General features: G+C 35.2%; 1 protein-coding gene across 3 annotated transcripts in view; it reads left to right on the top strand.

Annotated features, from left to right (window-relative positions):
* The window catches only part of ABCA13 (ATP binding cassette subfamily A member 13), a 202,381-nt gene that overhangs the window by 110,392 nt on the left and 64,831 nt on the right, over positions 1-27,158 (top strand). The window contains exons 42-47 of one of the 3 annotated variants that reach the window (XM_026843090.1): positions 14,760-15,006; positions 15,903-15,992; positions 16,546-16,618; positions 18,679-18,797; positions 19,730-19,817; positions 25,167-25,275. In XM_026843090.1, the coding sequence (XP_026698891.1) occupies positions 14,760-15,006; positions 15,903-15,992; positions 16,546-16,618; positions 18,679-18,797; positions 19,730-19,817; positions 25,167-25,275 (726 nt within the window). Of the gene's footprint in view, positions 1-14,759; positions 15,007-15,902; positions 15,999-16,545; positions 16,625-18,678; positions 18,798-19,729; positions 19,818-25,166; positions 25,276-27,158 lie in introns of those variants that run through there. The other 2 variants (XM_026843091.1, XM_026843092.1) reach the window with 2 other exon arrangements.

A 27,158-nucleotide genomic window follows, 5' to 3' on the forward strand; every position in this document is an offset into this window, starting at 1 on the left:
TAATTTAATTAAGAAATTGTAGTTGGCAAAAAGCAGTCATCAGTAGTAAAACATCAAACTGAAGAGCTTTCGGTGAATTTTCACTGGGTTTCAACTCTGCTTTTTGATTATTTTCATCAGTGATACTAAAGTAAATTAAAATTTGCTTATGAAAAAAAAAGAAAAGACTGCTGCAAGGGAATGATAGATTGGTAATGAGTCCGACCAGTCCTAAAGAATGAGTTAGATCACTTGAAAAACTGAATTTATTCTAAATAAAGTGTGTTTTAATTAAGCCAAATGCTCGGCAAATCTATGTGATGGGAAGTAATATCCTGCAAAAAACACTGACTTTGAAAGTTACCTACTAATCCTGGTGAAAAAACATTTTAAGACAGACAGTATGTTTAAGATGATTTATGTTTCAATTTAATGTACAAAAGGACGTGAAGAGGTCATTTTGACTATCAGTACAAAATTAATGAGACTGATGCTACAATACTATGTACAACTTTTGTGTCCATCTTTTTAAGTTTGAATGTCTAACAAAAATTTGAGCATTTGGCACGGAAACAGAGAAGAATTAATATTGGAGATTGGAGGTGAAGTCCTTTTAAAGTCACTATCAGGGCTCAGTTAATGTAGTTTATAAAAAGAAAAAAAAAAAAAAAAAAAGAAAAGCCCAAATTTTTTTTCTGCATGAAGAATACTATATATTAAGATATAATTCTAACTTTTACAAGGGCAGAAGTTATAAATGGAATAAAGGAAGAAATAGGAGAAACAAATAGCTGGAAGCTAAAGGCAGGCACTTCTAGAGACTGTTTAACATTTGGAGTTAGTCTATCCAGCAAAGTATGTTCCCTCTCCTGGTGTATTCGACACAAATCTGAGGCCTTTGCAGAAAATAATGCTACAGTAAAAGGTGTTATTGATTTCTGCACATGGGTAATGGAGTGGAATTTGATGTCTGTTGATAGGTGATCAAGTGGTTTCTTCTGTTCCTAGAGAGAAGCTTTTAATCCATTATGAAAAATTGAGTTCCCTGTATTTATGAAATAAGGGTTGACAGAATATTTGTTATGTTTGAAGTTATATCACAGTGTCAGTTTTCAAGTGGAACTCCCTGCTTCCTTTTCCGTGTAGAATTAACATAAAGCCTATAAGAGTGATTTCAGTGCTCCACCTTGCAAAATGTAGCTTGATTTCTGAAAACTATGGGCAATAAGTAGCAGTGGATAGGTTTAGAAGTGGCTGCTGACATGAAGACCGATGTTAAAATTTTCAAATTTTTGACAACTATTGCTAAGGAAAAAATATAGCATACGTTTCCGTCTTCTGGTAGACTAATAGTGTAGAAGACACTGCCACTGAAATTAATCACTAGACCCCAAAAAAGAAATATCAGGACAGCTGGTCTAAAAATCTTGGATACGTTATATTTTCTTTCAGCTTTTTAATTTTTGTTTTAATTAGTTTCTTGCAGGAAATCTTGTGATTCTAGCATATGTGGAGAACTTCACCTCTTCCAGTTATTTAGCTTTCTACTCTTCAAGCTGAAGTCTTGCTTCCTTTTCTTTTTGTCACCCTTTCAGCATTCTCTGAAGCATGGAATGAGAATGGAGAATCTTTATAATGTTACCTTTCAGCAGTCACAAAAAGATATGTGGTCTCAAAAATAAGATCCTCGAATTTGTTTAAGGTTTACATAACTTTGTTTTCTCAGTAAGTGCATAACTAATTCCTTCTATCCTTCTGAAAGTGATCAGATTCTTCCACTTACCTCAAATGTGTTTCGCTCATTTCACCCACCACTTTCTTCTCTCATCCAGACATTTTCCTTACCAGTTGCTTTCCTTGTGGTTGCTGCCTGGTCCTTTTCCACTTTTCATCTACAATATGGACATCTTGGGCTCTTTGTTAGACAGGTTCAGACATCAGAGGGCTATCAGAAAAATGGAAAACCAGCTATTTTCTAGTAAAGGGAGATACTCTTACAATGCCAAGAAGCTGATCCACTTCCTGTTCTCCACCTCTTTATCTTCACATTCATCTCCTAAATGCTGGCAAATGAAAGAAATTAATCCTGCCTGCTTTTTTTACAGATGCTTTTTGTTCCCTTCAGCTCTAGAGAAAAAAGTGGTTAGTAAAGCACCTGACAAAAAGGGCTTTTAATTGTAAAAAGACTATAGTTTTCTGCAAGTGCTAGAGCACCAGAGAAAAGAACAGTAACCCCTTCTGAAGTTTCTATTTTGAAAATCATATTAATTGCTTATGAATGTGTTCTGCTGGTGGAATTGAGTTGATTCCATAAAAGATCACCTGTGTGACTTAGCTGCTTTCCTTCACTGTGTATTTTGGTATTTTTACTTGTTCTTAAAATGTACGTATCTCATTTAGACTGAAAGGTATGTTTGAAGAAATGTGTCGTGCTATCCATATAGATATAGACTTCAGATTGTGGTTTGAAGTTTACTGAGTATTTCCAGTTTCTAACTAATTGAAAACAAAGGAGGAAAGTTGTTGCATCACTTCATCTTATGATGGAAGAGTTGATGCTTTTTCTATCCTGCTTAGAAGAAACAGAAACATTAGAGACTTTTTTATGAAGTTGAGAGTCACCAGAACTGATAGGCATGTAACTTTTGATGGTGATGACTATATATTGAATTTCTACATATCTCAAATGCCTTCTAAACAGAAAATTGTATTTGATATTAACAACACTCAGCTCTTGCTGCCTGATGTGGATGTTTGAGAATATTTTGAACCTGCTCTTTCCAACAACCCGCTGCCTTGCCTTTGTCATAATCTAGATTGTTTGTTATATTAGTTATTAATAGTGCTTGTTTCAGAAATGAAATAGCTTGGAAGCTCATCCACTATGCTCAGATATTTCTTAGAGCTGAAGGACAAAAGATACAGATAGTTGTGGGAGCACTAAGAATGTTTTATTTATCTATTGTGAACTTCCTTAACATCTTGAAAACCAAGCTACCAAATCATCTCAGCTGTGTAGCTCTTATGTCTTGACTATAAGCCCTTCTTTGATGTCTTCTTAACAGTATATATGTTCATACAGGCTTTGTTTTCTCTCAGACTTGTTAGTGCTCCCTTCTGTCTCTCTTTCTCCAACTTTTCCTTTGTGCTCCAGCATTTTCTGTTGTTTTCTTTTAGTTCCTGTATTTTGTTGAGGCTGTTACCTTTTACCTGTTTGCAACTGTTGTATTGGCAGCCTTTATGATCTTTCCTGGTATCTTTAAAATCCTGTCTTTTAATAAAATATTCAGGAGTCTTGTTCTCTACTCTGCAGGATTGCTTGTCTTCTATTTCATGTTCTAATGATTCTTAAGTAAACTTTACCCCCCAAAAAAGTAAAAAAAAAAAAATAATATATATATAAGAGAACTCTTGCTCAGAGAACAAATGAGATCTTGCAGACAGTATTCCTGTGTTCAGTTATTGTTGTTGAGAATTACCTGATTACACCTTTTGGATGTATTTAACTTTTTTTTCACATTTGCAACATCTTCAAAAATCTGTGTTCAGTATGTGGCTTATGTAATCATCTGTTTTCTGAAAAGCAACTAAAAGTTAAACAGCAATGGGTTGCCTGATGTAACAGCAGTGATGGGTTGCCTGGTGTAACACTAATGCAGCTTTTGCTATGCCTGTAGTAATGTTTTCTTTCTAGCTTAAATAGTGAAATCCTTATTGGCTTATGCTCTTTCTGTTGCTCAGTAGTTGGAGTTTTCCAAAGATAGCATTTCCTTCTCATGTTCAAGATGAACTGATTATTTCTCTCCCTCATAATGAGGCCTATGCAAAGTTATAAAAGGTATCAGAAAATATTTGTTATCAATAACTAGTCTTTAGGTTTCATATACAAAGTAAATTCTGATGTTTCCTTGCCTTGTTTTAGCTTAAAAATGGAGTATATATTTTACAAAATTTTTTTCCAAGTATGCCTATATGTGTATATATTTTTATAGATTAAGATAGTGTATGTGTATGTACACACATGCACACAAATATTTTAAAACATAACTTTGCTTTGTTAATGCTGTTGCACCAGCAAATACAGATACTTTAGCTTCAATTATGTAGGTAACGATGTAAACGGTCAGTTTTTGGAAGAAATACTTCTAAAGACTAAGTATATTTAATTTTTATTCTAAAATTGAACAATGACCAGGGAAGGGGATTCATGGACCCTTCTTAACATCTTGCTTCATCTAATGAACAATTAGCCTATGTATGTAGAAGGTGTGGCACACATCTTCTGCTAGCAAGGCTGAGGTTGATACTTCTGCATGAAATTGGATTTTCATGTGTCCTGTACTTTCTCAAAAGTATCTCCTTTAGTGAAATTGTTGTCTCTGCTCTGTCACTAAAACATATCTTTTGTGTATTACAAAAGTCCAGAAAGACATTATCAATAGTCACACATCTGTTTTCTTGATACTAGCAACATTCTGCAGGACTACAAGGTTTTCATTTCGCAAAGGTAACAAAAAACTGTTTCAGGAGTTGCAGGGTCAACATCCAAAGTAGATTCAATAAAAAAGCAGTGTGCTGAGAGATCAGCACTTAGGACTGCACTTTTTGCAAAGTGCTCATGCGATAAACTTCTATATGTCACAGGTTAAGACCTTGACAGGATTTGTATATTAGACAGTTGCCAGTTAATTCGTCATTTGAAGTATATGTGGGACCTTATGATATGCAGACCTGATGTTGGAATTTTATCTATATAATTTTTATCCATATAATTTTTTTCCCTTTCTGTCTCTTGATGTATTCTGCAGTTTATTTAGGTTACCATATCCATTGGAGGCATTAGAAAAAATGGATCAATTGGTTCTCTTAATCAAGATTCTTGTAGCTGTTTAATACCACTATTTATGAGATACCAGAATGCCTGAGGAAAGAGATTATTCATCAAATACAGTTTTCAATTGTTTGCTATAGCTGTGGGTCTGAATAAAACATGCCTTCTGCAGAACTCAGTCATTTTTCAGTTTTGAATTGTTTCCCTGAACAAACTCTGATATGATTTTATTGTTAATAGAATAACTCCAGTAGAGATAGTGTCTAAAAATATTCTTGATTATGGAAATTGCAATATTTTAGACCAAATACTTTGTTCATATTAAACTAATACTTGCACAAATTGTAAAAGTGAAAGTGGCTAAGAATGTCCTTATCTGTCAAGGTGAAATCTTGGTCCTGCTGAACAGTTTTGCTCCATTTGTTGTCTGAGTTTTTTCTAAGCAATTGCAGGAGGCTTGTTCCAGAGTGCTTTATACAGCGCCTCCAAAGGCCACTCACTACAAACTGAGCAGCTGCATAACAAGTCATCTGCAGAACAAAACTGGACAGCTACAAATTTAGTCCCCGTTCTGGGAAGCAAGTTATCAGTGGGAAGTACTTGAGGACACCTTCAACCCTTGCTATACGTATAATCTGTCTAGTCTGAAAATACTAACAGCATTAAGTCCCACACTTAATGTTAAGTGCTGTGGTAGAGAGAACATTCAGATTGTATTGCTCACCAAATTTTCACCAACCACAGCAAAAGTACTCTGGGTTGTTGCCCTATTGTCTACATTGGATTCAATCTTGGAATGTTGTAACCTGAGTCTACAGGCTGAATTCAGTGGGTGGAATTCTAATAGCTTTACACTTCAAAGAAAAGGAACCAATCTCAAAAAGTGAGCCGCTTATTGTAATAAGAGGGTATGTTCTAGCACAGAAGGATATCCATCCAATGGATGTGTGCATGTACAAATGTATTCTTTCTCTCTACAAAGTCTGAGGTAGATATGGATGAATATATATAAATATACATTAAATCAGCTGGGATCTTTTTTTGGCAATTCAGACAGACTACTTCTCTGCTTTTATACTTTTAAAGAATACAGACAGAAGTTGCAAATAGGCCTCCATTTTGTAGCCACTATTGTGTGTCTGTTTTTCAACTGTTCCTCCTCTTGTCCCCTCCTCCACGTGGCAATTAATTGCAGGTGCATCACAGCAGGAGAGATAATACTACAATAAAAGCATATCTGTTTGGAAAATTATCTCCTGGAAATTGAAATTAGCATATTTGTTAATGTTGCAAGTTAATCATGCAGAAACTCAGAATCAGAGAATTAAGACTCCCAAAATTACAGTCATTTTCCTTTTCAGGGAACGATAGGATTGTGTCCACCTGGCTGAATATTTGTCTTTAATTTGTTTCCAGAGAATATGCCCATCTCATCATGATGAAAGTGCTCTGGCCATGAAAGAGTTCTCCATACAAAAGTAAAAAATACTTGGTGCTTAATTCTGACTTCTTTTGCAATATGGTTTAGGCTAGTCCGGAACCCCAAGTTAAATATAGGAAAGAGATATAAACCAAGGCGAAGTTGAAGAAAACATGGAAATGTAACAACAGACATTGTATTAGACACTGAAAGTCACAGCCGTAGAAAGCAATGCAACCCTATATTTGTGAATTATGGAAACAATGCATTGAGCAATGTGTCCTTCTCTTCCATCAGGACCAGACTAGTTTAGATGGCCATTCATCAAATCAGCTTGGCTGTCAGTGTAACAATCCTTTAATTTCTCTTTTGGGTCTGTAGGGTAATGGATAGGAAGGCAATACCATTGTTTCCCATTTCTTTATGCTTGTGCGTTATTTCTGTGCTTCTGACTGGAGAAGGGAAGAAAACTGACTATTTTGTACTAGAAAATTCCCTTCATTGAAAGTTATAATAGTGCTTTTATAACTGGACTAGGGGCTTGTACCATTCACTAAAACCCTTCCAAAATAAGTGACTCAGCTGAGTCTGTTACGGATACATGTCTACCCATTTTCATAGTAATAAAAACAAGTGGTGTTTTGACATCAGCTAACACTTCAGCTGCAACTAGGGTGTTGTTTTTTTCCTAGCTATTGAGGTGGCTATTATAATTTATTATATTAGAGCGGTACCTTGGAAATCCAATCTAAAGTCAAACCCTGTTGTTCCAGAAACACTATGGACTAATAGTAAGGATAAGAAATGCAGGTTCTCACTACCTTTGAACAGCTTGAAGTCTAGTTTTAAGGCTGAATGCAATGAGTAGATAAAACAGGCAAATAGGTTTGGGAAAGTAAGATTATAAATCAGGTTCATAAATTAAAAGCAGAGGTCTCAGTTCACTGGCTTTCTAACTAATGTATTTACTTGCTAAATGTCATATGGACTCTTTTCCTTCCCCAAATTTACCCTTAAAATAGAGTGGCTGTGATGCACACCTGTTCTAAAATTCTTATCTGTTACTGCACATGGGGTGTTGTTGCATGATGTGGCATTTATACTTTTAGAGAATTTTCTGTTATTTTTGATATGAACAATGACAAAGCTAAATGGATTTTTGCAGTCATATGAGACTGGGTATTCTTGCATTAAGTAGAAGGTTAAAACAGGAAATTCAACATGTATTTCAGTATTAGTTGTATGTATTCAAGAGGCTGGTTTACTTTCGTTGTATCTTGTACAGGCATTACAGATACCTAAATTAATACTTAATGTGATAGAATTATATTGTCTACTATAAATAGTCATGGATGTCTGTGAAGATGTAAAGGAAGGGAAAATTGGGATCTAACTTTTTAGTTTTTATCTGATTTGAATAATTGCTAAGAAACATTTGGTTTGCATTCAGTGGTGCTCACCTATTTCTATAATACAGGTAATAGTATGTTCTAACTTTGAAAAAACGCAAGTTCTTAAAGGATGATGTTTGTAATGTGGATGAGGCTATGGTAGGTCTGGAAGGAGTGAGCAAATGCCTTGAGTTGGATTCTTCCTTACACTAAAAATGTCCTGACTGTTTTGTAGATATTTGCAGCAGCATACTCTGATGCTGGACTGCTGTAGGAAGAGTTAGATTCAGATGGACCCTGTTCGAGTTCACCTAGTAATCTGCACAAAATTTGAAGATGGTGGGGCCCAGGAATCATTCTTTTTGGGGTGATCATTTTCTGCAGAGATGTCTGCAGTGTTGAAGTTATGATTCCACATTTTCATCTCTAACTGCTTAGCCCATCTCAGCAAAGGCAATATATCCATTTAATGAATGGTTGAGAATCTAGATAATGTATTCTATTTAGTTTGCTATTTTGCTAACTATAATGTATTTTATTCAGTTGGGTTATTCAGTACCCAAAAATGTCCTGGTTTTAATTATTTCTCAGTTTACTAGTTAGCCGTCCCAAAGCTATCCCTGGAAGGTAGGGTTAAGGTGCATCAATGTGCAAGAGAAGTGGAGTATTTTAGATTGGTGCTTAAAGTGTTTATATCAGTCATATTTCATGTGAAATCATGACTGGAATATTCCTCATTTTAACAGTTCCTTCTCTCCCAGCAACAACAAAAAAAGACTGCAGCTCATTTATTTGTTAACATATTGACGTGTATTGTGTGTTGCACTATATATTTTTCAGATTTTGCTGTAGTGCTTTGTGCAAATCTAAAATAAAAGACTAACACTGTCTTGTTTCTTTCCTTTTCTCTGGTGGATACTAGCAAAGTATATTCCATTGTTATTTAATTATTTGCTTTATGTGAGTCCATACAATGTGTTTACCACCTGCAACAAACCTGAATGAAAATCCTGGATGCAAACAGTGATGACCAGGATCAAACACTGTTGCTTGGATGCAGCTCTGTAACTGATTGATAACAATGTAGGAAGAAAGAGTGAAGAAAATGATTTTATGGATGAGTGCTTGTTGTCCTCTAACTCCTGCATGTTTTACACTTTTCATTCTGCACAACAGCATTTTACATGGCTGTATCTTTCATTCAGCCTCTTACACATTGCTGTGTGTAGATCATAGCTGCTATGTTTAGACCTTACTTGAGAATTTATTTCTTTTAAATAGAGGATGGGTATTTGGAATTAAGTTTGCCCCATTCTTTTCCTAAGCTTCTTGCTTACAAATTAACTTTTGTTCATACGCATTTCTCTGGGAAATGCAACAATAAAGAGCTTAAAGAGGCTACTTTATAAGCTTTCTGGTAGTTCTTCTATGGAAAATTTCTTGGGCTGTGGGATTTGGGTGTTGGGGTTTTTTTGGTGAGACTGTTGAACACATTTTTCTGGTTATGTTTGTTCTTTCTTGATTTTTCCAATAGGAATCAGTTACGTACTTCATGCTGTCCTTTCAGTGGTCTTCAGGGTGCTAAAATACTAAACATGTCGAATCTTGACTAATAAGAACGTCTTAGTTAAGGGAAGGAAATCCTCTGATTGATCAACTGTCTGGCTTGAGGAAAAGGGCTTGGGAGATGAGAGTTGTGAAAGGGATTCTCTGCAAGATTGTGGAGTGACAGAGATCAGTGATTTGGCTTTAAAATATGTTCATGTTACTGATGAACTCTACATTTACATAGATTTCTACTGCTCTGTCTCAAAGATCTTCAGGCCCATAAAGAATACCACTCTGGAATCTGGGTTCAGAAACCTGAATTTTTAATTAAAAACTCCAATGTTGTCCTGTGAGAACATGTCAGTTAATTGGATTGAGCATTATGTATGAGGGAGGGAGGAGGAACTGTAAATTTTGCTGAAGTTTTGCTTTTCTGGACAGGAAATTCCTAAAATGGAAACAATTTGAATCAACTTTTTAGAAGAAATATTCACAATCCTTAAAATTTAAAATATTCTAAGGAGAAAAGGGGGGATTTATATCTAAAAATGCCAGAAGGGAATTTATTTTGTGAAATTCCCTCCAAAATATAGATTTTTCTGACCAGCTCTGTATGGAGACAGCTCACATCCCAATTACATATAAGCAAGAATCTGTCCTAGTATGAAACACAGACTAGAGGCTTCCCTTTATATCTCCCACTGTCAAAGTGCCTTTTATTCAAATGCCCTACATAAAAATTAGTTCTCAAAATCCTTCTAGAAACAAAATCAATATTGTTTTTATAATGAGTAAAGAAAGGACACTTTTATACTTTGTAATGGAATTATGTGCACAGATGGGTGGGCTAGCACTGTCCCTGTGCTAGCATGGCATATGTTGAAATACAAAATCATGTCAGATCAGTAGCTCAGCTTAGAACTACTTGTTGACACAGAATTTCCGATAAGCTATTAAATGTATACTACTTCCAAATGCAACCAGTTTTATGTGAGCTAGCTCAACTGTTTTGCCAAGCTATTTTAGTTCCAGGATTATCTTGCTAAATCTGAACCTCCTCTAAATAATTTGTCTAAATGCCAAAATGACAAAAGCAGAATTGAAATTGTCTCCTCCTGGCTGTTAACATATCCACTGCATAGCGAATTTCCATATTTTATTATACTATGAAAAATGTTTAGAATTACATAATTTTCTAGAAAAAAAAGGGGAGAAAAACACCACTTAATATCCAGTTAGTCTTTTACAATATTTGGTTCTGCTCCTAGTTCTAAAGCAGTCTATAGGTAAGGTTTTTCAAAATCTTGGTTCGCAAATTTTAGGACCTCTGCTCTGTTTTTCTGTATCTGATATTAGCTATATGAATTGGAAAGCAGCAAAAATCTTTTCGATGATACAGAGGAGAGTCTGGATGAATTGGGAAGTACAACTTAATTGTGAACATAATTGCACTTCTTGTGGATAATTGCAATCATAAGTCAAGATAGCTTCTAACAGTTAGGTCAGATTTTTAATTTTATGATCTAAATTATTAATGAGAATATTTCCATAAGCTTTCTGCATAAAAATTGACTTCATAACAGAGAGGTCAGCTGGTCCTGTCTTCTAGTCTTTATGATTATCAGTGGTAATCAGAAACTGTTCCCCCATAAATGTGTGCTGCTTTTATGCCTCCTGACATACATACCAAATGTAGATGGTGAATTACTTACAAGCTTTATGAAGAAAAATTAATTCTGTAGGCTCTAGTTAAAAGAAAATTAAATTAGACTATGCATGTAGGATTAAGAAACATGAAAGATTAAATGGCAAGTGTACACAGGAATAGTATTTTTTTTTTTTTAAAAAAAAAGAAAGTTATTTAATACCTTGGGCATCTTGAAAGCCATTTTGAGTCAATTATGGAAAGACCAATGCAAGCTACTTTTCACAGTGTGGTTGCAGTCAGACAAAATGGTATGATGCATAAGGAAGACAAGCAGATCAGTACAAGAATGCATAATGCTGTTGTATAAATCAGTAGTGTTTCCACATCTGACAGCCACATTGAACGCAATATATCTTGAGACTGATACAGCGGTAATATAAGGAGACTTGAGGCAAGTGGTGAGGCTGATTAGGACTATAAAGATTTTCATAAGAGGATACTGAAAGGTTGAGATTATTTATGCAGCAGATAGATTGGAAACTTCCATAACCTGCTTCCTAAAGCAAGATTTAAGAGCATATCCGATACCATCAAATAGAATAAATTCAAAACAGATAAAGAAGACTTTTTGGTGCTTACCTGAAACACAAATGAATGACAGAATTCAAGGTCACAAAGACTGAAATTTAAGATGATTCAGAAAGACTTTTGACACCTTTGTCAATAAGAATTTTAAATAATATATACTATTTTTAGAGAAGACAAATAATTTAAAAAAATAATAAGTGCTTGAGGTAAACATACTTTTAATAGAACAGCTTATTGCATCTTCTTGTGATGTATCTTGCCTGGCCAGTATTAGAAATATGGAGTAAGAGGATATTAGACAAAATGGACAATTATTTTTATTCAGGATGACAGTTTCTCTTCTTATTGCAACCTGAATTAATTTGTTATCATATCTCTTTGCTCCATTTGTCAAGAAAAAAGAATGAATGACAGCTTTGATTTCCTTTTCTGCCCCCAGAAAGTAGGTGTCATACTCCTCTTTCTGAGATTCAAAGGGACAAATATTTTGAAGCATCTTTCAGTCATATTTCATGTTTATAATCTATGAACAGGTTTGGGACTATAACAAATATCTCATTCTATGCTCTTTTTCTGGCATTTCGCTACTTTGATAAATGAGAGATAGTATATTTTATAATTTCAGGGATGCTCAGCTGGAAACACTTAAGGATCTGTTTTATTGTAAACACTCATTCCTTGAAAATTGTTCTGCTTCCAAGTATTTCCATTTCTGTACTGAGTCAACTACTGAAAGTCTTGACATAATAGTTCAAAGATTTTAATACATTCCTAAGAAGTTTGCTTGAAAAGAAAGTTCTTCTACTAAGATTGTCTTCTCCTACTAGCCCTATTTATAGAAAAAACATGTTCCAAGCCCAAAAAGTAACCATTCTTGGTTTGGGTACTTGGATGCTGAACCAGGATCTGAATTTTGTAGCTACTTTTTGTCTTCACAGAGATTTGAAATCCTAAATCCCATTTGTGTTAGCTGTCAAATTAGCAAGATATGGCTGTGATTAGAACTGCTAAAAGAGTATTTCTGTTCTATGGGATTTTTGTGGAAAAAAAAGAAAATTTATTCAGATGTGGAATTAAAAGAGTAAATACTGGAAGTATTTTTCCCCAGAAATAAAACCAAAATTAATTACTTAGAGTTAATAGAAATCTGATAGATTCAGAGAATATTAAGGTTGGAAGAGCCGGTCAAGTAAGAGCAGGTTACTCAGTGCTGTGTCCAGTCTGGTCTTGAGTTTTGGTTTTCATCCTCACAATGAAATTTATTCTCCTGATATGTTAAGTCAGATTTTCCCATGTTCCAGCTGGTGCCTGTTGCTTCTCGTCCTTTCCCTGAGCAGAGACTTTGCTCCCTGGTGCCACTGGGGTCCCTGGGTGCTGCTGGAGAGCTGCTCCTGCTGTCAGGAGGTTCTCCTTCTCCTTAGTGCCTGACCTGCAGATGCCTCCAAAGAGTGTGGATCCCCTCCAGGTGCAGGTGTGCGCAAGTGTATGTTAAAAAGTACTGTTAGTGAGCATTTTTCCTCATCAGTGCCCCTGAGGGACAGCTCTAATAGCCAGCTGCCTCCTCAGTTGGGTCAGATGCTCACAGCCCACAGTGTGGTGCCTGGCAGTCCGGCCAACAGTCCTTGTAATCCTCCTCACCCTATTTACTCTGAGGACACTGTGGGACACCATGTCACAGGCTTTAAGTCAAAGTAAACAGCACCCACTGCTCTTCCTTCAATCACCAAACCAGTCCTGTATTCTTGGTGAGCTCTCAGATGGCACAGTTCAACCCTACCAAGTCCATGTGGCCTATTCCCAGTCATTTCTTGGTTTTCATATCCTGGGTGCTGTTTTCTGGAGGATTTGGTCTGTAACCTTCTCAGAGACTGAGGACAATTAACCTATATTTACCTGGAACCTCCTTTTTTTCTGTTCTTGGAGGTGGATACGATATTCATCTTTTTCCAAAAGTCTTAGCCTTGAGAAGTCCACACGAGGTATTGTGTCACCATGAAGCCTTATTTCATTTGACTTCCTCCTTTTGTGTAGGCCCAAACCCTAAAAGCCACAATCTCCCACAGTATGTCTACTTGATTATATTTTTTCATGGCAAAATACACATAATCTTTAATATGAAAAATCATAAGTTTATAATTCATAGTCCAGTTGTAGATTACAGAATTTGAGATGTTTTGCTCAATGGCCACTCTGTCAGAAGTTCAACTTTTTTTTCTATTTATTTTTCCCCCATATTTATCCCACATCTCTCTCTTGTAGGATTAAATTCTAGTAAACCAGAAAAAAACCTGTGCTGAGTGAAAAACTATTAATTTGAGGTTACTTGAAAGGTCCCATACAAGTAGTTGTTCAAATGTAACATGGAAATGCTGCTTAGAGTGGTCTCTGTTTATAGAAGGGAAAGTAGTAAGAGACAAATCAGAAGGGATCATAAAATATATCTTTGAGGACTATGACAAACATACTGTTCAGTCCTGCTACAGTACAAATATCTGTGGTAGTAAATCTACCAGGCACTGATAAGTTATAAGGAAGAAAAGAGGCTGAAGCATGTTCAGTCTGGCAAGGCCACAAAGTCAGAGGAGCTGGTAATAGCCTGCACAATAACTAGAAGGCATTAAGGTTTAAAATGTGATTTTAAGGTTTAAAATGCACAGTGATTGGTGTCATTCATGGTTGTCTAACAAGGAACATAAAATGAAATTAAGGGAAAGTGTATCAGGAAAATGTGTAATTGGTGAGGTGTTAATAAAATGTGGACACACTCCCATGGGAATGCGAGGGACAGCCCGTGAGCTAGGATTATGTAAACTGCATTAACTATCACATTAGAAAATTTTATCAGTCCTGTATGAGCAGAGAAATGAATGGAATACTTTAATGACAATCCATGTCTCTAGCATCTATGATGCTGTATTACATACTCTGAAGTTATTCTATTGAAATCCCTATGGAGAAGTTGCTTCTGATTTTACTTGAGGTGGTTCAAGACCTTAGTGCTAATACAGGCCATGTTTGTCATAGTAATTTGTCTGGAAGAAAAGGTGGCAATGAACAAGGAATGGTTGTACCAGTGCAAAGACCGTGAGAAAACAGGTGTTCAGTACACCTTTAGCTGTGTACAGGAAGCTAGAATTTGTTAGCTGAATATCTGTTTTCCCTTAAAGGAAGAGTTAATTATACTTGGGGAAGGTTATATTATTCCATCCAGGAGAACATTGTACCTTTATGTAGTTTTGGGGTTTTTTTTCTGTCAAAAAGACTATTATATTCTATATTTGAAAATGTAGCACATGAAAGTTTAATTTGATTTTTCTTGTCTGTTAAGAGGTTGGGGTTTTTTGTCTTACTCAGATATCTCATTTACGGGGGCCTCAAGTGTGTGTGGAGCCCATCTTGTTCTCGCACAGATTGTTGCCTTTCTGATGAAGAGGTTTCACCATGCTAGGCGAGACTGGAGAGGAAGTCTGTCAAATGCTCTGCTGCCTGTCCTCTTCGTTGCACTGGCGATGGCCTTGTTTAGTGTGAAGCCACTGGCTATTGATTATCCTTCTCTCAAGCTGACACCAAGACTTTATGACAATGCAGAATCCTTCTTTAGGTAAAGGACTCATCCATCAACATCAGTATCCAGGGTTCTGGGACCTTTACCCTTGAGTTCTCACTTGTATTCTAGGAAGAATAATAGGTTACTTTTTACAATACCTGTTTATTTTTTTCAGATGTTAGTATATTTTTATAGAAGAGATAAAATTAGAAAATCACTGTGCGAAAGATTTTCTGGAGGAAAGGGCAAAGACTCTGGAGCAGTTTGAACTGTGTAATGTTTCAATACCATATCGATATGGCCATTTATATGTAAATGCACAAGTGTATTTAAACAAGCCCTTGCAGGCTTCATTTTAACTAATTGCTTATGTCTGAAGGTGTTTCCTCAAAATAATCTTCAGGTCTGAAAGTGTCACACAGTACTAACAAAGCCTGGTGCCCTCTGGTTTCTATATGTTCTTCTTTGAAACCAACTAGATTTATTTATTTATTTTTAATGTACAATATCTATAGCTCAGCTCTGAACTATTCTGCATCAAGTGCATATCACATACGGATCACTTTTTCTACTGGATATAAGTCCAGATATCTTCATAAACATAACAGGATGCTGTTTGAATTTATAAATGAAATATAAAAACAGTTAAACCATGCTAACAGCTAAGAATACATGTTTATAAAGAGAAAGATGGCTGAGAGTTGTTTAGCCATAATTGGATTGAATTTTCTTTACATGTTCAGATATAGTTTTTGAAATTATCTAATTTTGCTGTTTTGGTATGTTTCTTATTGCACAGATTTTATAGTTCTTTAATTTTTTGATAAACATGTCAATTCTTGAACCTCAAAGTTAATAGAAATAGACATATCAAGATGTTTCACAATGTTTCTTTTTTCCTTTTTTTTCCCCCGTCTTTTAATTTTCCTGCTATGGCCCACTTTGATCAGCACTGAAGATGATAATCTAGGAAACCTTTCTCAGATTCTACTGAGATATTTCTCTGGCTGGGACCACACATGCATGCATTCAAAACAAGGGTAACAGTGAATAATGTAATTACTTCTTTAACAATAAATTGTAAATATTGTAAATTCTATATTTTTTTTTGGTCTGTGTAATGTGGACTATCCTAAGCTTTTCTTGTCAGCATGAGGTTCATGACAAATCTGTTCTGATGAAGGAACTGGCATCCAGGCAAATTACATAAATAGGCTTAATTGTTAAAGGTCTAATCCAAATCCCTTAAAAGTCTGTGACAGACTTCCAATTAGAATGTTAGACAATAATGGCAACATTTGTTAGGAAGTATTACAGATTTCCAAATTTAGGAATGCTTTGCTTATATTGTTGCTGCAAACACAAGGCATGCAGCTCATTTGCTGCTTTACGTATATAAACATTTTTTGGTGAATCTACTTTGATACAAATGAGTAAAATTGATGTGGTTTCAGACATAGCTGCCACTGTGATAAAATGCTAAGAAGGTGTTCAAGATGCCAGATTTTTTCATTACTCTGTGGATTTCTTCTGTTAAGTAATATATTCCTTTTATTTAATGATTGTTCCTATTGTTATGTTTATTCCCATTAGAAAAAATAATTCATGTTGGCAGATGGAATCTACATCACCCCAGGATTCATGTGGATGTGTGTCTGAACAAGAGGTATGTAATTTTATGTATGTAAAAAATACGTGTGTGTATATTACATGTAATACCTTAACTCTTTTTGAAGGTCTAGAGAAAGGGATGAGGAAATAAACCCTCAGAGCACTGGCTTTGTTACAATTGGAGATTTCCTTCTGTTTCATCTAATGTTTGGCCCACATATTCTGAAGTCTTCAGGGAAAGAGCTTGCACAGTTCTGATGTATCTATAAGTGTCTGTGTAGGTGTCTATGCACTAGAAATTACTGTAGATTGATCCATAATAACAGGAATCGGAGATGGCTGAATATTGCTTGAAATATCTTGTAGAATCTTAGAATGGTTTGGCTTGGAAGGGACCTTAAAGGCCACCTAGTTCCAACCCCCCTGCCATGGGCAGGGACACCTTCCACTGGATCAGGTTGCTCAAAGCCCCGTCCAACCTGGCCTTGAACACTGCCAGGGAGGGGGCAGCCACAGCTTCTCTGGGCAACCTGATCCTGTGTTTCACCACACTCATAGGAAAGAATTTATTCCTTAGATCTAATCTAAATCTATCATTTTTCAGTTTAAAACCATTACCCCTTGTCCTATCACCACACTCCCAGATAAAGAGTCCCTCCCCATCTTTCCTGTAGCCCCTTTAAGTACTGGAAGGCTGCTATAAGGTCTCCCCGGAGCCTTCTCTTCTGCAGGATGAACAACCCCAACTCTCTCAGCCTGTCCTCATAGGGGATGTGCTCCAGCACCCTGATCAACATTGTGGCCTCCTCTGGACCCACTCCTTCTTATACTGGGGGCTCCACAGCTGGACACAGCACTGCAGGTGGGGTCTTATGAGGCCAGAGTAGAGGGGGAGGATCCCCTCCCTCAACCTGCTGGTCACTTTGGACTTTGCTTACAAAAATCTCATGTAAAATAAGGTCAAAACATAACACTTCCGTAGTATCTGGAAGTCTACTTTCAAATGGGAAGAACAGGTGCCACTAGCTGATAGAAGCTACAAGGGAATTGACACATGAATGAGACTTTAATTTTGATTTGGATTGTGTATTTGAAAATAAAACATCCTTTAAGGAAAGAAAGGATTTTGAGAAAAGATAATGATTTCTGGCCTTCTTGGCTAGTGTGTTTTCCTGCTGACTTGCTCTGATGTTGAGTAATAAACAAGAATGTGAAACTGTCTGAAGTGACAAATAAATTTCCCTGGATGAGACCTTTCTATCAAATAAATTCTCTCCTTCATACAGATAGAAATATTTAGAGTAAGACTTGCATGTGAAGTATAGAAAGACAGTTTGGGGAAAAGTGGAAGGAATAAATTAATTTTTTACTTTGCTGGGCAAGGAACAAATTTGCCTCTAATACTAGTGAGATATATACTTAAGAGAAGCTTAAATAAAGTGGGTGTGGGAACTCACATAGGGAGAGGCTTGTTAACCATGAAAGCTCAAAGCAGACAAGTCACTTGACAGTGAAGGCAGAACCTGTATCTGTGAGCTATGGAAAATTAGAATCTATGAGAGTGAAATTTGCATGGGCTTGAGATATCAAACAAGCATTAAAATTTTTCTGTTTCTATACGTAAAGTACTTTATAAAATTTTCAACATATCTGGTCATCGTTTGTCTCCTTTTCTTTGGTTTCAAGAATATCCCATGAATCATTAGAAAACATATTCATTTATTCTTCTCTGCAGTCCATCAATGAAATGTTTAGAAGCATAGTGCATTAATTAGAATTTTGTATTCTTCTCGTATTCATCTGGTGCCTTTTTTGTGTTTCTTCTCAGGCACAAGAAGTGGATAGCAGTCTTGCCTTTCTCGTTGTAAACCTTTCTAAACTTACTATATATACATTTAGAAAACAAATCTGAGTTGCAAGAGAAATCAAAGGTTGTTCTAATATGTAGGTGACACAATAATTTGAGATGTCTTAAATATAAAACCGTACATAATTTGTTGAAAAGTTATCAAAGCTGAGAAAGACAAATCCAGTTTAAAAGCAGTGCTGTAAAATCAACGTAAAAATATGGCTTAGTGTAACACCACTGCTTTTAAAATGCATACTGTTTTTCAGATGTGTCCAAGTTTCAATACCTCTGCTCCCTATATGAAGAATAAGAAAGGACATATTTTGTATAATCTTTCGGGATTCATTGTGGAAGAATATTTAGTGAGGCCTTCCAACAAAGCCAGGTAACCTTAAAATATCCAAGACTTTTTTGTCCTTTGTGTGTAAAAAACACAGTCTTTCCTGATCTAAAGCATAGAACTATGTCACTGAGAATATAAGGGATAGTTGCCTTTATCTGTTAGTTATTAAGACATAGAGTCAGACTAAGGTAATATGGAACCCCTCGATGCTCACTTCTCAGAGCTTCCTCCAGCTGTTGCATGGTAAGTGCTTCTAAGCCATACCCTGGCTCTTCTTGCCATGCAGAGAACTATTTCAGCACCTCAGAAAAAGAAATTATATATGCATGTGCAAATTAGACAAACAATATAGTTTTCATTCCTCAGATGATCAAATAGAGGTGGCTATGCTCCAATTAATATTTTCTTTGAAGTAAAAAGGGCTGGTATTCCCCTGGCAAGACTTCATGTTCTGTGATACCAGCCACAGAGATTATAATTTGCTGTATTTTGAGGTTTACTTACATGCCTTTACTGACTTTGTCATAAGTGCAAATATTGCACAAAGTATGATTTGATCACTAAGAAGAATGTGTTAGCCATTCATGCATTAAACAAAATGTATCTGATTTGATAAAAATAAAAGTAAACATTTTAGGATGAAAAAAATTGAGCTAAAATATGAATGGAGTATGAAGAAATCAAGCTGTTTAAGATGTTTCTGAAAGTCAGTAATAACTCAAAACCCTCTTGTTTCTCAGGGATGTCAGCTTTCAGGAGGTAAAAAAATTATCTGAGGGAAAAGAGCAATAATGTTCACCTGATTCAAGACTATATTGAGCTCCTTCTTTTTAACAGAAGGAGTGTTTGTTAGAGGTGGTTTTACTTTCAGTTGAAAAATAAAGCACTAATGTAGATGTTACCACTTTACCATTGCAAGAAAGGACTGCTAACTTAAGGCAAGTAATTTGTTATTACCTTTTTTCTATTATCAGATATGGTGGTTGGTCTTTTGGAGGGAGGAAAGAATTTGAACTTCAAGAGAAAAAATTGAATAACACCAAATCTAAGCCTCTGGCTAAGGTAAGGTTTCTATGTATGTGTGCGCATTTGTATGTATGTGTTGCTTACTTATTCAGATTCCAGATTTCACAGCATTTACTAAATAATAAATCATTACATAAAATCCTCACATTTAGAAATTGGAAGAAAAACCCTCTATTCATAATTCTTGAAATATTCTCCTGTGTTTTGATAAACAGTTTTAAATGAGTCAAATTACATGTGTTGTTTTTTCCTGTGAACTTACTTCAGAGTCTAACTGAGCTCACATTTAAAACTTTTTTTGGATAGTCAGGCCACATATTCCTTTATTTTTTGTTGTTTTCCACAAAAAGTCGATGTCAGAATTGATAAAAAGTTAATTGAACATCTCAAAATTAGTTGTTGTTATTGATGCTTTCGTTATTCCTGAAAGGAATACTTTTCTGAGCTACATCACTCTCTTTCTTCCCTAAACCCACCCCCCCCACCCCCCATGTTTAGCTTCTAGGATTAGCTACTTCTACATAACAAATATGCTACACTGTGTCTATAACCCCCTTTTCAAATAAGAGCAACTTTCCATTTTTATCCCAGAGAAACAGAACTGTGCCTTGCTGAAATTAGTCAGGTTGTGAAATATAAAACTCTTCTTGACAGTAGATCATACTGTCTTGCAATGCCTACAGAATGCCATTGTTTTCTGTCTGGAGCTACCTCTGAAGTCAGGAAAAGGATTATTCCAAATACAATTGAAATAAATAACTTTTCCTTGAGGCCTTTTGGTATGCACTAGAATGATACACTATCTTCATACTGTGAAATCTTGAGATGGGACCTAGATGCTAACAGGTAATTATCAGTGCAATGGATTTTATTCTCCTTGGGAATGCTTTGAAAGTTTCTTTTGAGATCCATTCAAATGTAGACCAGTAATGAGTACAGCTGTAATGAAGAAGAGCAGTCTTGGAGGAGTGTTGAAGTGTATCAGTGAGTGGTCTCTATTTTTGTATTTGAGGCAAAACAGATTTGTTAAGAGGAAGTTCTGGACTTTCCAGATTCCAGATTAGAATATGAAAGAAATATGCTTCTGCCTTTAAATTGTTTTATGGGGGTAGAAGCAAGATTTTCTTTGCTCTCATAAAAGAAGCAGAGAAGAAACAGTGTAAATAAGCTCTATCACACAAAGTGTTAAAACAACATACAGATATTCTCTGAATATAATTTCATATTTAGTTTTGTAAAATCACTGCCTGTTTGCAATGACTTTTCCTCATCTAGTTTTGTTAAAAAGCTCCCTATCTTATATGCACACACTACCTTATATATATTTTGATTTTGGTATCATTTTTAATCTCCCTTCTACTCCCAGATTTCTTATAGCTTTGGATTCATTTCCATCAATCCTTCATTAGCAACTTGAAGTCCTAGAGGATTGCAGTAAGACATGTTTTTCTGACCGCTGTTTTTGTCCTGTGTATCTTTAATCATTTTAGACTCGTTTTGACATGCCTGCACTGTGGTTTTTGTGGTCCTTTTTTTTTTTTTTTTTTTTTTTTCCACCTGCCATCATCACAGGGATAAATTATAGTTATACTGTTAGTGAGTAAGCTTCATATTTCAGACCCAAAGAAAATAGTGGAGTAGATTTATAAAGGGCACTGTGTTATCTAAAATACCTCCTGGAAGTGGCTTTCAACTGATGCAATGTCAAATTATTGCATTAACCTTTCAGTGATTAATAACCAGACTTTTACTTTGGCCTTTCAGGCTTGTTCATGAGACAGTGAATGTAGCATTTACATAGCCTTGTATGAAAAAAAGAGAGAAATTTGCATCTGAAGAGACTTACTATACAACTCATTTAATTTTAGAAACTTTCTGAATCTTTATATGTTATTCTCTGCCACTTGAAAAGCCAACAATTTTTCCAGTTCAAACTAAAAATACCTGCTTAATTACCTATTTCGATGTACCTAATCGTACCATACCGTATATACTGCATAGGTGTTATATGCATGCACACAGAGAATGTGCATGTGTGCATGAACAAGAGAGAATAGACCTAGCACATGACAAATATGACTGATTAAAACCATTGATTATTGACATTCATTGATGATCACTGCTGTGTGGCAAAAGCACAAATTCCCCTCAATTTTTTGGTGTATTTTCATGACTGTATATTCTTTGGTTTCCTTTGATAATGTGGGCAAAAAGTGTTTCATAATGATTTAATAGTTACTGATGTTTATAACATGATTAAATATAGGAAGAACATGTGATGATTTTAAATAGTCCTGAAAGGCATTATGTACTCTTTACAAGGCATTCTGAAGTGTGCATTTTTCCAGTCTCAGAGGTTGGGATTTGAGGCTTTACTGTACAGTAAGAGTATAAGTGTCCAGAGGAAGTTACATCTCTCCAGTCATACACATCTCTCTGCCTCCCCATCATGAATCTGGTCCACAAATACTTAGGGATTTCTCTGCCCCTCCTCATCCTTTTTTCTTGATAGGCCATAGGTTATTCACAATGTCAGTCCAGCATTATTCTGGAATATTAATGGCAGATAAATGGTATGGAATAACAGAAAACATGTCTTTACGGAACTGATATTTAATGTCACGAGGGGCCATGTTTTTATTTGGAATGGAATTTTATCAACTATGGATAGAAGATAAAATAATGAAAATAAGAATTAATAATTTTAATTGATATATTTTTCATTGCTTATCTATTTTCTGCCCTCTGTAAATAATTACCTGTGTGGCAGACAAGAAATATTAAAGGCATTTCAGCTGGAACTAATATTTTTCCTTTTTTATATTTTACCTTTGCAATCAATTTAGAATAAAACATACTTTAGAAAAAAAGAGCCTAAGTATATCTTCTGATAAAGTGAACAACTGCAAATGCCTCTTTTGCCAGATTATAAACAATTAAATATCCAGATTCAATTTGGTTATTTCCTGGTGATTTCATTCACTTTCATAATGTACCTTGAAGGAAGAATTGTAATTAGCATGTGGGATATTGAAGTGTATTGTTACACACAATGCTCTGTTGTGGTTTTTTTTCTACTTTAGTTTCAATATTGGTCGCATTATTATATTTCTAAGGTGTTCTGTGAAGACTTGAGACCCTTCCCCTGCTTTAATTAAATGATGATGTGTCATCAGAGTTTTGCTTTATTGTTTTCTTAATTGCCTTTTTTTTTTTTCAATACAATGAACACAATTGCAGTGGAGGTTCATTATGTATGTATAACTTTCAATTCTGCACAAATCTTTTTAAAAAAGATAGTATAAGAAATGGCTGAGGGTGGGTGGGGGTGTAGAAAAAAAATGTCTACCCCTGATCACTTGTTAATGTTTCTTTGCTCTGGTTGCTATTTGCACAGGAGACAGAGCAGTGAAAAGATTTGCAGTTTTCCTTAGGACACTTAGATTCTATTTCACTTCATTTCTTTAAAGAACTCTCTTGCTGATTAAAGAATGGGAGATCTGGTTGATGTAGTAATTTGTGGGAATTGAACTGGAGGAGAACAAAGGTGTTGCATATGAGTTTGCAAAGGAGAAAGACTTGTTCTTTCTTTTCTTTAAATGTGGGGACAGAAGATGCTGTTGAGATTTGAGCAAGTTGTGAAGATCACATAAAGAATAGTAGAAAATGTGAAAACTAATGCAAGCAAGAGCACTGGTAGACTAAAGCTGCCAATTTTTAAAATAATGACTAACCCAGTTTATGACAAAGGAGATTCAAGGGTGAGAGGGATAGGAGAAATGACAGTGGAGCTCAGGGTGGTGTCTGAGAGCATGATATAAGATAGATGGGAGGAAATTGAATGGGCAATTAAAGTGTTGTAAACCTTGCCTCACAGCAGAGTACAATGTAGAGATTCAAACAACTAGGTAGTCAGGAAAATAAATCAAAGGAAAATAACTATTAAGAGAGAGAAACAAAACTGAAGATTAGACAACCTACACTGGAAAACATAGAGAAGAATGTGGCAGTAAAACCAGTCAAAGTCCAAGTAAGGATTGTGGCTGGACACTACACAAAAGAAAAAAAAAAAACAAAACAAAAAAACAACAGAATTATCTGCAGGTAAATAATAATAAAAAAAAATAATCTGGAAGTTTACACTAGTATCAAGAAGAGGAACACATATACATGGAAGAACACTAGATGAGAACAACATCAGAGTGGTGAGAAAATAATCTTCAGGGAAGTTTCCAAGATGTAACTGTATAGATGGTAATTTTAGAAAGGAGCTAAGAAAACTGACATCCTAGAAGGGTCTTAAGGTAAAAAAGACCTATAGTAAAAACTGTGCACTTTGCAGTGTGATTCAGAATCTGGACACAAAGTGAGTATTGCTCAGCATTATCCTAAGACGTACAAAATACAGATTAGGAGATAGCTGATATCAGAGGAAAAGGTTAAGAGTTTTTCAACTGTATAAACAAAAAGGAAGATGAAGGTTGCTGAGGAGTGAGGAATGGATAGTAATCAAAGATGATTTTAAACATGTCACTGAAACTGAAAACAAACATACATAATAATTTGACCTAGTTTTCAGTATGGATAATGTGGATTCAAAGGCACTATGATTAACAGTAATGAAGCATAGGAATGGAATCAATTTCCAAAGGCAAAACAAAACTCAAACCTCAGTATATTTGGGGTTGGGACATGTCAGGCACTCAGCAATGATTCTAACACATGAAAGTGTGAATTTTGAGTATATTAAGTTGGGATGATTCTGTATGATTTGAGGATGAAGTATATGTTACATGCTTAACAAGCCCCCTGATAATTGCTTGTTGAAGGTAGAGACACAGCTTTGTCCTTTATGGAATAGTTTCATACTGACCTTGTAAACAGTGCCTCCTTGATTCTTTCTTTCTCCACTTTTTAGGATATTCTGTTCCTAGACTTTTTACACTCTGTGCCACTTGCAAATATTATTTAGATAAGTCTTTTTGGAATTTCAGTAATATTCTCCACTTTTAACACTAGTTTTACTCATAATTTTTTATTTTCAATTAAATTGGTAAATGTTATTTTTGCATTGTTTTTCCTCTATTTGTTCAACCAAATGTGTGTAAAGGAAGGGACACAGTGTTCCATTAAATCAGAAAATCTAAATTTAATAATTAACATAGGTGTACAGCTCCAACAGTAGCTAATAAACTGCTGCATGCTGTTGAAAGACCTATGCAAATTGACAGATTCTGTTCTGCCTAATTCATCTACTTCTATAAACAGGTGTCATAACAGGAGAATCTGATATTTCTTGATGCATTTCTTCAAGGTATGGGAGCTTTCAGTCCAGCACTCAGATTCAACTCATTTTTGATTCACAATTTCCATTCTCTCTTCCAGGTGTGGTACAATCAAAAAGGTTTCCATTCGCTGCCATCCTACTTAAATGAACTCAATAACTTAATTCTGTGGCTGAATTTGCCTCCTAGTGTGGATTGGAGACAATATGGTAATAGTCCTTCTTTAAGTCTTTTTTCATATCTTTTGAAAAGTAGTTTTTATATAAACTAAAATAATTTTAGTAAGAAATTTTTATTTTTTTTTTTTTATGGTATAGAATAGGATTGCAGTGTCACACATTTCTTGGGAGGATTTGAAAGTGGAACTTTTAATTAAACACAAGATTTGTTTGTGTGAAGAATGTAGGACACAGTAGGGCAAAATTTGAATTTAGAGCTCACTATGCCATATGAGTTTCTTACAAAGGACATTCCCATGGAATAAGTGTAAATTAGGTCGCTACACTTGGGATGTAAGTCCCTGTGAAAGCACTGCTAGGGCTTGCTTAAATAGAATGATAAATGCACAACAGAGTATGAATTCATAACTTTGTCATTTTACTCTATCTCCTTAAGTAAATATCCAGGGTAAGCCCAGAGTATCCTATAAATTCAGACTGCAACATGATGTTCCATAGCATTCTGTTAAAGGCTGGTATATTTTACTATTGTACATAACAAAAGAGAGATTAACATATTTGACAGCTGAATTCTTTGATTCAGATATCCTTGAAGGGTATTAGAATTAGTTAAAATTAAAGTTTTACAAAATGACTTTTTAAAAAACTTACTATGGACAAAGAATCAGCTGTTAAAACGGGTAAGCTTTTAGGATGTTGCAATCTGGCCTTGATAGCTGAGACTAATTTCTGTTTGTTCTAGTTCCTTTCATTCTTAAGGTTCTGTTAAGGAGGAATTTGTTTGGTTTAGAGGAATTTAAAAATAGCTTATGATGAATTTTAAAGAGTTTTTGAAATCATAGGGTGGTTGTCTGTAATGGTAAAATAATTTTCAGTGTATTTATAATGAAGAAGGAAGAAACAAGGTGAAAATCAGTGAAAAGGAGTAAGGAATCCTGAGTATCTCAAACCAGAAATTCATTAAGAAGTTTCCAGAATGTAAATGAAAAAAGAATAATTGCTTGCTTTCAAGATGGCTGAGGGTTTTTTTTGTTTGTTTGTTTTGGTTTTTTTTGTTTGGTTTTTTTTTTTTTAATTGAACTATGAGAATGAATCGAAGGTAATGGATTTCTGCAGAAAGTTTGAATGAAATGAAATCAGGTATTTTAATGACAATTTTTAATAGAAATCAATTCTTAATAAAGTTTCTCTGCACTTCATGAGTAATACTGTTGCTAGCTTATTTTCTGTAGCATTAGATATCCCATTCTGGAATTTAAATGTTTAAGTACCCTTCCTTTTATATCTGTCATGGAGAACAGGGGACTCACTGTCCGGATTACAGTCAGATAAAATTATAGTTGTCCAAGGATTGTGAAAATGTTATACTTGATGTTATTGCATGACATAGAAACACAATAAGCAAAACAGTGCTTAATAAATATCTGAAAACTTGTACTGTCATCTGTACAAGTATGGGCTCATTATGTAATCTTCTGGTAGAATATGTCGGCTAAGTCTCTGCAGAAACAGAGTTTATGAACCAGAAAACAGTTTATTTATGTCAATATCTATTGGAGAAGTGTAAAAAGATGGATTGATCATGCTCTTGAGACATAATGCAGAAGGACCTGTCAGAGAAATCCTAGACAGAGAAGTCATCTACCTATCTATCTGTATATATGTCAGTGTGTTTGTATATGTATATGCATGTGTGTACACTCACCTATATGTGTGTGTGTGTATGTAGAGACAAATACATATGTATATTTTATTTTGTAAAAAAACTTAATATCTTTCCATTGCTATATGGGGCACTTCAGTTCACTTTCACTTTTAACTATCTCTTACTTAAGGATACTGCTCTGATGGAGAAGAACTATTTACATGCTGTTATTAAAATGGTTATATGCGGTCCTGTAAATTAGCAGTCA

The sequence above is a fragment of the Athene cunicularia genome (assembly GCF_003259725.1).
Source record: "Athene cunicularia isolate RWA chromosome 2 unlocalized genomic scaffold, athCun1 chr2_part1, whole genome shotgun sequence".
In the NCBI taxonomy this organism is placed as follows: Eukaryota; Metazoa; Chordata; class Aves; order Strigiformes; family Strigidae; genus Athene; species Athene cunicularia.